At 52.2% G+C, this 12,695-nt stretch overlaps 1 protein-coding gene across 1 annotated transcript in view; it reads right to left on the bottom strand.

The window, feature by feature from the left end:
• Positions 1–1,614: 1,614 nt before the first annotated feature.
• LOC116879264 (bone morphogenetic protein 8A) overlaps positions 1,615–12,695 on the bottom strand; it is a 30,515-nt gene continuing 19,434 nt past the window's right edge. The window contains exons 4-7 of the mRNA XM_032877369.1: positions 10,307–10,501; positions 9,424–9,503; positions 8,746–8,856; positions 1,615–1,764 (exon numbers count right to left, since the gene is read on the bottom strand). Of these exons, the coding sequence (XP_032733260.1) occupies positions 1,615–1,764; positions 8,746–8,856; positions 9,424–9,503; positions 10,307–10,501 (536 nt within the window). The remainder of the gene's footprint in view (positions 1,765–8,745; positions 8,857–9,423; positions 9,504–10,306; positions 10,502–12,695) is intronic.

Raw genomic sequence — 12,695 nt, 5'->3', positions numbered from 1 at the left:
TGAAGCTTGAATCTGGAAGGGGCCTTGTCCGGATAGCAAACAGGTCAGTGGCCAAGTTGGAACCAAAATATGGGTCTCCTGACACTCCAGCCACTTTGTGCTCTAATCCCTGCCAGCCTGAGGTCAAAGCCCCCTGCTACTAGGGAACTTTCCACCTCGCAGATAGTCTGGGTGCTCCCTCGGTGTACACAGGGAGGGTCTCCCTCTGCGCTCGCTCCAGACTCCTCCCCGTCCCTGTGGAGGGGCCACTGTCCTGCAGCAGGGCCCCAGCGTTCACACCTGCTGGTCCAGGCCCCTCCTTGGGGTGCGGAGCGACTCCTGAAGGACTCCTCCTTGGGCACATGGGGGACTCCACCTCGGCTGGGTTGTGTCTGTGGGGTGGGGCAGCCCCACGAGCTGCTTTTGATGACACGGTATTGGAGGGTTCGGGCAGCTGGACTCTGTGCCAGCAGGTAAATTATAGGCTTAGCAAGTCAGAAATCGAATAAACAGCCCAGCTGCCTATGGCGGCTGCTCCAAGGAGAACAGTGGTTTCCGGGAACCTCCCCACTCGGGGCCAGCCCCATTACTGCCGGTCACTCCCCTGGGCCAGGGGCCTTTTCTTTGGCTCACAGGTCTCGAGAAATAGGAAGGTGCTCCTGGGTGCGCGGGTGGTGCAGGCTGGTGAACAGCCTGTTCTTAAGCCCTGGATTCTACCAGACAGTTCCCACCCTGGCCCCGGGCCCGGCCTGCGGTGGCCCAGGTACCATCTGTGGGTGAAATGGTTGCTCCTTAGTGCGGCAGAAGGGGGACCCGAGCTCAAGCTGCTGGGTGTCTGGAGTTCTGTGCCGAGGGTTCTGAGGCCAGTCCAGGTCACTGGAAAATCCACCCGGGCTGCTTACTGACCATGGTTCGCCATGGGTGAGGAGCTGGGGAGCAGGGGCCGGAGCGCCATGGTCTCCCAGCCTGGACCTCCCACTACGGCCACTGTCGTCACTTCTTGAGAGCTAACTTTGTCTTAGTGCAGAGCCTCACATGGAAAAGGTGGAGGGAACTGGACGCCCCCAAGGTTATCCACGTCTGCGGGCGGTGGTCACCTCTTTCCCCCAGAAGGGGAAGACACGGCATAAATCATCCCTGTTGGCTTCTGTCTTAGTACAAGGCCCATCCGGCTTGTTTTGTTTCTAATGCGCTAACTGCTAGCGGGCCAAGTTCAGAGCCCAGTAGTACACGGTCCTGAAGGCGAGCGCGTGCTCTGGAAATGCCCAGTGTGCCGCCTGGAAAGGCTCCCCCGCCCTGCTCAGAGCCCAGCCAGCCAGCCTCACGCGCCAGATGCCCCTCAGATGGGTCTGGGCCAGCCAGTCTGGGCTGGGATGGCCCAGCATGCGTCCTAAGGCAGGTCTTCCAACTGGAACCCAGTGTGGTCTGTGTGTCTGGGGCTGCTGAGTGCATCAGGCCTGTCAGAGCTGCGCCGGCCCATCTGCCATAAAGCCCAGGGGAAGGGGCAGAGGGGTCTGGGGAGACCCTGGCAGGCTGTGGCAGGAGTGTGGCGGGCCCTCCCTGCCACCCCACCTGAGCAGTGATAGTCCTGGAGGGTTTCCTGGGTGGGGGGCCCCCCCGCGGCAGGCACTGGCCTCAGTGACAGCCGCAGGCCCGGACCACCATGTTGCGGTGCTTGCGCAGGATGACATTGTTGCTGCTGTCGTAGTAGAGCACGGAGGTGGCGCTCAGCTTGGTGGGGGCGCAGCACGCCTTGGGGACTGCATCTGGCTTCATCAGGTGCACCTGGCCGGAGCGGGGGCAGGCAGAGGCATGAACATGGCGGCCCTGCCCCGGCACCCCGGCCCTCGCTCCTGCTGGCCCCGGAGTCTCCGGCCACTCACCCTCCCCTGCTCCGTCCTCTGCCTGCAGCGCAGGCAGGTGCTCATGCGGGGACCCGCCCCACTCCGTCCCCCTGCACCCCTCCCCTGCTGCCCTTAGGGCCCACCCACTCCCTTCAGACGGAACACCCCAGCACATGGTGTGCCCAGGAGCCCTCCGGGGACCCCTCTGCTCCTCTCCCTGTGCTTTCATGATGTGTCTGCATTATCTCTTGTCCCCATTAGCTGTTTGCCGTCTGTCTCCCCTCCCAAATGTGGGCCAGTGAACGTTCCCAGAACCAAACAAAGCCCAGAATCCTCGGTCCACCCCTGGAGTGTCTGGCGCTCTTACTTCTCAAAGCACTTCCCAGCCCTGACAATGACCTCCAAGGCAGCTCCTGTTCTGGGCAGATGGAGACTGAGGGTGTGGAGGCCGCGTGTGGTGCCGAGTCACGTGGCCCTCGGCAGCAGGACGGGGACCAGGTGTGGGGACCTGTGACCCTCCTAACAGCCTGACTGCCAGCAAAGAGCCTGCCTGAGGGAGTGGCCTCAGGCCTCCTAAAAACAGTTCTCCTGAGCAGTGGTGGGATGGGCTAGGGAGACGGGAAACATGCCAGTAGACAAACAGGGCCCACGGGAAAGCACAACAAAGCAGGCCCTCCACTCCAACAACAACTCTGTCCCCAGACAAGGCCTCCTATTCCTGGATTCACCTACAGACCCCAGGGTTGACCCCCACCCCCACCCCAACCTAACTCTGAACAGCGGCCCTGCCCCACCCCTTGTCAGGGGACCACAGGGGCCCCGAGCCGCTCCCTGCCTGCCCCGCCCTTGATCCTGCCCACCTGCACACTGCAGCCAGAGCAACGCTTCTAGAGTAAGTCAGTTCGGGAGACTTCATTGCTAACCCCCTGCACCAGCTTCTCAGTTTACGTGGGATTAAGTCCACCCACCTGGCACCTTAAGTGGGACCCCAAGGCCCTGTGAGTTGGCCTCTGACCACTTCCAGCGTCACCTTCCTGGCCACCCAACACCTTCCTGCAGCCCGAGCCCACCTAGCCATCCTGACTTGGGAGCTGCAGGCGCCCAGGAGCCGGGAGGAGCATGAAGCACGTGCATCAAGGACAGCCCGGGGACTCACAGGTCTCATCACTCCTGAGCTCCTCCTGGAAAGTGGCTTCTGGGGGCTGGGGGCAGCACATCCATCCCACTTGAAGCGAGGAAGGCAGGGCAACCGCAGAGCCGAAGCCCGGGTCAGTGAAGCACAGCTTCTCTCCCCTGGGGGCCTCACCTTCAACCACCTCTTACTAGACAAATAGGCTCGGGGATACCAGGAACTGGGATTCTAGGTAAACATTCTAGAAAGAAATCTCAACCCCAGAATCAAGAACACTTAAAGCACTTAGGAATGGCAGAGTTGGTAGAAGATGGCAGAGTGGGAGGACCCTGAGCTCACCCCGTCCTGCACATACAGCTAGATGACACATCCCTGTAAGTAAGGCAGAAAATGACCAAAGGACCAGAACAAACTTCACAACCAGAGGCAGAGAAGAGGCCACATGGAAGAGAGCAGGAAGGGCAGGAGCGCGGCAGGAAGCTCCCCAGGCCTGCAGCTGTCTGAGAGAGGGGACAGAAACACTAATAAGGAGCTGCGTGGGGAAGGCAAATCCCTATAACATTGGGCTTTGGAAACCAGAGGAGTTGAATTTCATGAGTTCTTAAAACCATCAGGACTTGAATCCTGGAATTTGAAAAATCAGCAGCCTGGTTCTGGGAAAGCCGGAGGAAACGGAGTCCCCACCTACGGAGACAGTGGGACGATGGCCCACAGAGATCCAACACAGAAGCAGCAGCTGGAAGAAACCTTGGGCCATAGGGGAGGGAGAGCTGTTTACCCCTGAGTGTGACTCCAGGCACAGAGATTTTGGGGGACTCCTTTGGGAACAAAGGAGTGGACATGCACCATTTCGCTCCCGTCCCCCAGCATAAATACACAGCCTGTGGGAACCCCACAATATCCCCACCTACGTTGCCACCCCGACCCTGCAGCCATGCCCGCCTCAGTTCTAGCACCGCGGGTCCCCTCCTGCAGAGAGGGTGGTCGCACAAACCTTGCTCCCACCAGCCCCCCGAGCTTTGGCTGGCCTCGCTTCCTGCAGAGGCCAGTGCCCTCCTGCAGAGCACCAGCACAACCCCCCCAGCAAACACTGTGTAGCCCACCCCCCATGAGTGTGGCAAACCCACCCCCTCCAGTAGAGTCTTGGCTGGAGCCCATTCAAGCACGTAAGCACGGTGGTGTGCACACAGCCCCACAGGACCCTCAGAGACTCCTGCCCCAGGGAAAGATGACTACATGCACCAGTCAGGCTGTGCCCCAGCAGGTGACTGGGGACAGACAGCGGGTCTTATTATAGGCCCCACACACCAACAAAAGCTGCTCAGGGGACAACACAGGAAAACACCCTGTGGTTTGGCGCTGCTGCATTTCACAAATGCCTGGTATGACTCCACTCAAGCCTGCCGTGGCCCCAGACTGGCCCTCCACTGCCACAGGGACCAAACACTACCCACAACAGGCAGAGAGAGCCATCACGGACAACCGGACTGAAAGAAAAAGCGGCTCAGCCACAACAGCAGGCTGTATGCAACACATATAGGAGACACCCTGTGAGGCATCAGGTTCCAGTGAACAGGGGACACTGTTGTAGGACACTACGGGACCTCTTCTTCAGAAGGCCACTACTTATAAGAGCAGGAAACATAGCTGACCTTCCTAACACAGAGAAACTAGACACAGAGAGTTAGACAAAATAAGGAGATAAACATTCCAAATGAAAGAAGAGGACAAAGCCAAAGCAAGAGACCTAAGGAAAACAGGTAAATGATATACCTGATAGAGAATTTAAAATAGTGATCAAAATGATCCCGTACTTGCAAAGAATAGAGAATATCAGTGAGACTCCTAACAAAGAGATAAAAGAGGACCAATCAGAGATGAGGGACACAACAAATGACTTTTAAAACACACACGCCAGATAGAATAAATAGTAGGCCAGAGGGCTCAGAGAATGACTCAGGGACCTGGAGCACAGCGTAATGGAAAGTAATCATGTTCACTAGATGAGGGGACAAATATGCAAAATGAGAGTGGACTTTGGGAACTCAGCAACACCATCAAGCATATAACATCTGCATTATAGGGATCCCAGAACGAGGAGAGAAAAGGAGGCAGAATATTTATTTGAGGAAATGACAGCTGAAGAAGTTGAAGGAAGAAACAGAAATCCAGATTCAGGAGGTACTGAGAATCCCCAAACAAAATCAACCCAAGGAGGGCTACACCAAGACACATAGTAATTAAAATGGCAAAAAGCAGTGATAAGGAGAATTTTTTTAAAGCAACGAGAGAGAGAGAGAAACAGTCACATACAAGGGAAACCCTATAAGGTTATCAGCTGAGTTTTCAGCAGAAACATCGCAAGCCAGAAAGGAGTGCCATGATCTCTTTGAAGTGTTGAAAAATTCTGCAGCCAGGAATAATATTCTGTCCGGCAAACCTACCGTTCCAAATAGAAGGACAGACAAAGAGCTTCCCAAAAAACAAAAGTTAAAGTAATTCATGAGCACTAAGCCAGCCCTATAAGAAGTGTTAAGACTTTTTGAGTGGACAGAAAAGACTCTAAAATTAAGAAAAGCAGCACAAAAGTAGTAAAAAGTATGTTTCTAAAAATCAGTCAAGGGACTCAGAAAATAAAAGAATGTAAAGCAGGACAACATATACCTAAATGACGAGGGTGGGGGGTTGTAAAGAATGGGCTCATCTTAAACAACCATCAATTTAATATAGACTGCTCTATGCAGAAAATGTTATGTACAAACCTAATGATAACCGCAAATCAAAACCCAGTAACAGATGTGCAAAAATTAAAGGAAAAGGTGTCCAAATATGTCACTAGAAAAAGCTAACTAGTCATAAGAGAGCAAAGGAAGAAAGGAGCAGAGAACTACAAAAACAACGGAAACAGAAGTAACAAAATGGTAATACATACATCCCCATCAGTAATTACTTTGAATGTAAATGGACTAAGTGCTCCAATCAAAAGACTGGGTGATGGAATTGATGCAAAACCAAACCAAACCCATCTATATGCTGCCTACATAAGAGACTCATTTCAGATCTACAGACACCTGCTGTCTAAAGACACAGACTGAAAGTAAAGGGATGGAGAAGCAGTCATGCAAACAGACACGAAAATAAAGCCAGGACACCAATACTCATATGCGACAAAATAGACTTTAAAAGAAAGGCTATGGGGTGCCTGGGTGGCTTAGTGGGCTAAGGCCTCTGCCTTTGGCTCGGGTCGTGATCCCAGGGTCCTGGAATGGAGTCCCACATCAGGCTCTCTGCTCAGTGGGGAGCCTGCCTCCCTTCCTCTCTCTCTGCCTACTTGTGATCTCTGTCTGTCAAATAAATAAATAAAATCTTTAAAAAATAAATAAATTAAATAACGGATGACACTATATAGTCATAAATGGAACAATCCAACAAGGATATAACAGTTGTTAAAAGCGGGGGGGCACGTGGGTGGCTTGGTCAGTTAAGCCTCTACCTTCAACTCAGGTCATGATTCCAGGGATCTGGGATTGAGCCCCGCATTGGGCTCCCTGCTCATTGGGGAATCTCCTTCTTCTGCCCCCTTCCCCACTCATGCTCCCTCTCTAATAAATAAAATAAAATCTTTAAAAAGGAAGATATAATAATTATAAATATTTATACACCCAACATGGGAGCACTCGAATACATAAAGCAGTAAATAACAAACATGAAATAACTGATGATAATACAGTAATATCAGGGACTTTAACACCCCAGTCACATTAATGGATAGATCATCTGAACAAAGTGAACAAGAAAACTGTCTGAATGACACATTTGACCAGTTGGTTTTAACATCTATTCAGAACATTGCATTCATACACATTCTTTACAAGTACATAGGGAACATTTTCCAGAGTAGATAACATTAGGCCAGAAAAGTAGTCTCAACAAATTAAAAGATTGAAGTCATACCAGGTATCTTCTAACCATAACACTATGAAACTAGAAACCCATCCCAAGAGAGTCTGGAAGGAGCTCAAATACATGGCGGTTAAATAACATGCTATCAAATAATGAATGTGTCAACCAACAAATCGAAGAGGAAATTTAAGGAATACATGGAAACAAATGAAAAATGAAAGCACAATTGTCCAGATCTTTGGGATGCAGCAAAATCTGTCCTAAGAGGGAAGTTTATAGCAATATAGTCCTACCTCAAAAAACAAACATCTCAAATAACCTAATCTTACACCTAAAGGAGTTAAGGAAAGAACAAACAAAACCAGCAGAAGGAAAGAAATAATAAGGACTACAGCAGAAGTAAACAAAATAGAATTGAAAGAGACCAGGGCACCTGGCTGGCACAGTTGGTGGAGCATGTGACTCTTGATCTTGAGTCTGTGAGTTTGAACCCCATTTTGGGTGCAGAGATTACTTACTTAACAAAACAAAACAATAGATCAGGTCAAGGAAACCAGGAACTAGTTCTTTGAAAAGATCAATAAAATTAATAAACATTTAGCCAGACTCAAAAAAAAAAAAAAAAAGAGAGAGAGAGAGAGGGAGCAGCCTCAAAATCAGAAGTGAAAGAGGAGTAATAACACCACGGAAATGTAAAAGATCATAAAAGGATATTATGAAAATTATATGCCAACAAATTGGACAACCTATAAGAAATGAATAAATTCCTAGAAACATACAAACTATGAAAACTGAAGCAGGAAGAAATAGAAAAGTTGAACAGAGCAATTACCAGCAATGAAACTGAATCAGTAATCACAAAACACCCAAGAAACAAAAGTCCAAGACCAGATGGCTTCACTGGTGAATTCTACCAAAAATTTAGAAAGGGATTACATCTATTCTCAAACTGTCCCAAAAAGAAGAGTAGAAGGAAAACATCCAAATTCATTCTACAAGGCCAACATTACCCTGATCCCAAAACGAGAAAAAGACACCATGAGTAAAGAGAACTATAGGCCAATATTGCTGATGAACATAGATGCAAAATCTTCAACAAATATTAGCACTCTAAGTCCAACAATACATTAAAAAAATCATTCACGATGATTGAGTGGAATCTACTCCCTGGATGTGACGGTTGTTCAATATTCACAAAGCAGTCAATCTGATACATCAATAAGAGAAAGGGATAAAACCATATAATCATTTCAATAGATTTTTCAGCTTGTGAAGGTACCCCGGCCACAGCACCCAAAGCCATATCGTCTATGGAAAGCACAAAGGGAAAAAGCGCCTTCAGGGCAGTGAACAGGGGAGGCCGGAGCCCAGCAGCTCAGCGAGGCACACCTGCGCCCCTCCCCGCACACACATGCAGCAGGCGGCTGAGCGCACATGCACATCACTCACCCCACATACACCTGTGTCCCGGGGTGAGCACGCTTGTGCACACGGTGATGTGTGTGTTCAGAGCACACGGGCCCCAGGAGGGATGCACGTCTGTTACGCAGGTGCCGTGTGTCTGACCATGAGCAAGCATGTCTTGTAAATCTGGGTACCCACATACTGTCTGTGGAATCCCCACACGTGTGTGCAGTGCACAGAGGTTGGTGTGCACGAGCAGTCAGGGTAAGTCGGGTATATGCAGGTTGAGGTGCATAGGCGTCTACACGGTCAGCACGGCCATACAGACACCCATTTCCCTCTAGCCGCGGGCCGTCACTGCTCATGTGTGCAGGGAAGGTTCTGGGCAGAGAGAGCCCCCTGACCCCCTGGCAGAGGCTTCCATTCACCCGGCTGTGCCAACCCCCCTCCCCGGGAGCCGGACCAGACAGACGCAGTACTGACCAGGGACTGCAGGATGGCGTGGTTGGTGGCGTTCATGCACGAATCCAGTGGGAACGAGCACTCCCCCTCACAGTAATAGGCCGAGTAGCCTTGGGGGGCAATGACCCAGTCCTGGGGGTGTAAGGGGAGAAGGTGAGTCCCATCCAGATGCCTCCTCCTGAGCTCCTGAATCTAGCACCCGGCACAGGACGGCTCGGGGCTGCCCCAAACCCATCCCCCAGCCCCAGGCTAGTCAGCCAGCCCCAGGGTCCCGAAGACAGTCTCCCCTAAGAGGCTGGACACTACCAGGAGACTCTCAGCAGGTGGGGCTGGGCACAGCTCTGTCCCCCTCATGTGCAGCAGCCCGGACCTTGTCCTTCCCACCTGCCCCCACCGCCCACGCCTCCTAGAGCTGCAGTCCCAGCAGGTGCGCAGGCGCACTGCCCACCACGGCCTCCGTTTTCCTGTTGCAGATCTGACCTGTTAGGGCCGAGGATTCAAACTATCCCTCTTTTCATGGTTTTTACCAAAAAGCACCTCTCAGGATAAAAGTAAGACATTTTCCCTTCTAAAAAACACAGAAGAACCTAATGCATGAGAAAATGAAAATCACCCATAATTCTACCTCCTCCTGGAGCTACACTGAGGATCTTGGGGTGGGGACTGTCTTTAAGAAGAACGAGGAGAGTCAGAAATTACCAGCCAGCCGAGGTCCTGGAAGCTGACATAGAGCTCATGCCGCCGACAAACCTGCCGGCCGTGGGCGCCGTGAACATCGTCTGCAGGGACAGAAGCACAGGTCTTTTCTGGGGTTCCTGCTCATGCAGCTACCCCCGGGGGCTCCCAGGGCGGGGACACGCCACTGGGCACATTTGTTGAATAAATGAATGAAGTGGAACTAAGGCATGTGGTGTCATAAAGCCCATCCTGCAGCTCTGCTGGTGCCCTGACCCAGCTCGAGAAACTTCCATGGCTCCAGGTGGCTCCTGATGGCTACGGAGTAACCCTGCACTGAGCCCAGCGTCCTTTGACTTCCAACCTGTGGCCCCTGAGGCGCCAAAGCACAGGGCAGGGGACCCTGGGCCATCAGGCGGCTCCTCATCTGCAGAGACACCTCCTGACCTACCCCCACCACTCCTGCCACACCCATTCAACCGGGTTGAGTGGCTCCATGGAGGCCAAAGGGCTGACTCCCCGTGGAGGAAAGGAGGGCAGGAGGGCAAAGAAGGCCCACCCCGATCCTGAGGCACTCAGTCTGGTGGGGAGACCTTCACATAAACAATTGTGGGTCCTCAGGGTCCCCAGGAGAGACCTGAGAGCCACCAGTGCCTGAAGGAAGGGGCACCTGGTGCTGACAGAGACTTCTGGAAAAAGCCCTGGTGAGCCAGGGGAGGTCTGAGAAGGCGCTTCTGGGTGGCAGGGACAGGGAGGGCAGTAGCTGGACTTCAGGGCACATGAGGCAAAGGAGCGTGTCGGGAAAGTGCTAGAGGGTGAGCACAGGCTTGAACCTACAGGGGGCCTGGAGGGTTTTGTCCCTTGGAGCTGTTCTGGGGCCCAACCCAAGGCCCGTCCTGGACCTCACCAAAAATCCCTGGGAGTCTGTTTGCATGCGGCAGCTCGTTGGTTTTCTTCGGCAGCCTCCTCTTCAGGGGCCTGGCTGCCCGAGGGGCTCGGATGGGACTGGGGTTTGCCCTGAAAAAGGTGACCAGGAAAGGCTGCTTGGAGCGTGGCGCCTGTCGCCCCAGCAGACCGGCCTGGCCAGGATCCACGCTGTGCCCTGGGATGAAGACAGGAGAGAGGGCGGTCACTCACGGGCAGGCCTGGGCACGGGGGACAGCGGGGACCCTTCCACTAGAGCCTGCACGGGCCCTGGCCCACGGAGGCGGAGGGCCTCAAGTTTCCTCATCTGGAGACCCAAGGGAGATGGTCCAAGGAAGACAGGGGAGGGGGGCCTTGCCAACACAGAGTCGTCATTTGTGACAGTGGTCAACACTGCCATCTGTGAAGCCCTTTACTGGTTTGAGCGACTCCCACTTGTGACCTCGTGTGTCTCCACAGTAACCTGGGCCACATGCTTCACAGAAAAACTTTGGAGCCACACCACCAGGAGAGCACAGAACCGTGGTTCCCACAGCCACCTGACAGCTCCAAGCCAGAGTTCTCCCGCCCACCCCATACTTTCGGAGGACTCGATGGATTGTGTCCCAGCAGATGGGAGCAGCTGCCAGGACATAGCAAGGGCTTGTTCTGCCTGCTGCTCCCAAGAGCGGGGCCTTAAGTGTCCCCTGATGCCTACAAATAGGACACGGGGGGCAGCAGGGCAGCAACATCAGGCCAAAGTCACAGAGCTGGGGGTTCAGCCCACGTCTAATTCCAGACCCCAAGATCTTATTCACTTAAGGAAATAACCCCAGGTTTGTGGGTCAAAAAAGAGAGAAAAGACTGTGGGCAGCGAAATACGGGGGCCTCTGGCTAGGTAGAGGGATGCCCGTGATAATGGGATTTGGCTCCAAAGCTGCTTAAAGATGAGATTGCCTTAAGAAACACAGACATGATCCTTGGAAATGTCGACTCCACCAGTAAAACTAACTTCTTGTACCTCTTTGTATTTCCAAAGGACCTCCCGATTTTTAAAAGATTTATTTATTTATTTTGGTTGGGGAGGGGCAGAGGACAAGGGAGAGAGAGTCTCAAGCTGACTCCCGGCTGAGCATAGAGACCCGGGCAGGGCTTGATCCCATGACCTTGAGATCATGACCTGACCAAAACCAAGAGTTAGCCAGGCTGCTCAACTGACTGAGCCACCAGGTTCCCTGCCTCCTGATTTTTTAATTGTCCAAGTAATATAATAGCAACTATAAAGTAACCTTTGAGAAAAAAAAATCCCTCTGAAATCTCTCCACACTCCAACACAGCATTTTCATATTTCTGGAATATTTCCATGTCAGTTGAAGTTTTACACAATGGTGACCATGAATGTCTATATTTTTTTCAACTTTTTCACAGAAACACGTTCACTGCTGTTTAAATGTCTCCACAATGAGCATTTCAAATGTATAAAATCCTTTGAGAAAATACACCATAATATTTAGATATTAGCTTCACTTTAAACACATCAGTTATTTCCTGGCTTCCACTGTGAAGACGAGAGTGCCACAGACCCCTTCATTTTCTCTTCCTTTGGAATTTTCTTAAACAATAGGAGAGGATTACTAACTCAGTTTTATGCTTCATAACATGCAGAGCCAACTGTTCCCCTTCCATGTCCCTGTCCCCTCGATGTGGCCAACCTGACACACACACACATATGTATAGAAACACATGCGTTTATCATCATACAGTATACAGACGTCCACATGTACAAATACCTATGTTTGCTCCATTAGTGGGTCTATTATGAGTCACTGGGATACACCACAGGTCAAGGGCACTGCCTGCCCCACCCACAGTCCTGCTCAGCTGGTAAAGGTCAGCCCTTCAATAGCTGTGCTGTAGGCCCATGTCCTTGGGCCAAGTTGACTGAACAACGAATCAATCCAGAGACTGAACTCTGACCTATGACATCACCTGCCACGCACAAATGCCCTGGACCCATTAGAGGCTCACTTGGGAACAATCCTGCTGGATAGGAGGTCATCAGCAGCAGGAGCTGACCCTGGAAGGAGCCCAGAGAGAAGCCATTCGGAAGAGTTTGGGTCACAGCAAGTCAGCCACGAGGAAGCAGCAAAAACACAAGGACACGGAGCCACAAGACACAAACAAGGCCTGTGAGCAGAGGGGCAATGCCAGAGGCCACGAGGAGCCCAGAGTGGATGAGAGCAGGAGGGTGACGGTCGTCAGCATGGCACTGGAGTGGAACTCCATGACCCTGGGTTGGGCAGCACTCCACCCCTGCGGGTGCCGCTGTCCTGTCCCTCTTCCCTGGAGAGAACTGCCTACCGAGGAGCCAGGGAGGGCAATCTCGTCTGAGG

The sequence above is a fragment of the Lontra canadensis genome, unplaced genomic scaffold, assembly GCF_010015895.1.
Source record: "Lontra canadensis isolate GAN:19392208 unplaced genomic scaffold, GSC_riverotter_1.0 scaffold60, whole genome shotgun sequence".
In the NCBI taxonomy this organism is placed as follows: Eukaryota; Metazoa; Chordata; class Mammalia; order Carnivora; family Mustelidae; genus Lontra; species Lontra canadensis.
Note: the sequence above shows the minus strand (reverse complement) of the source record. Positions and strands in the feature narration are given on the sequence as shown.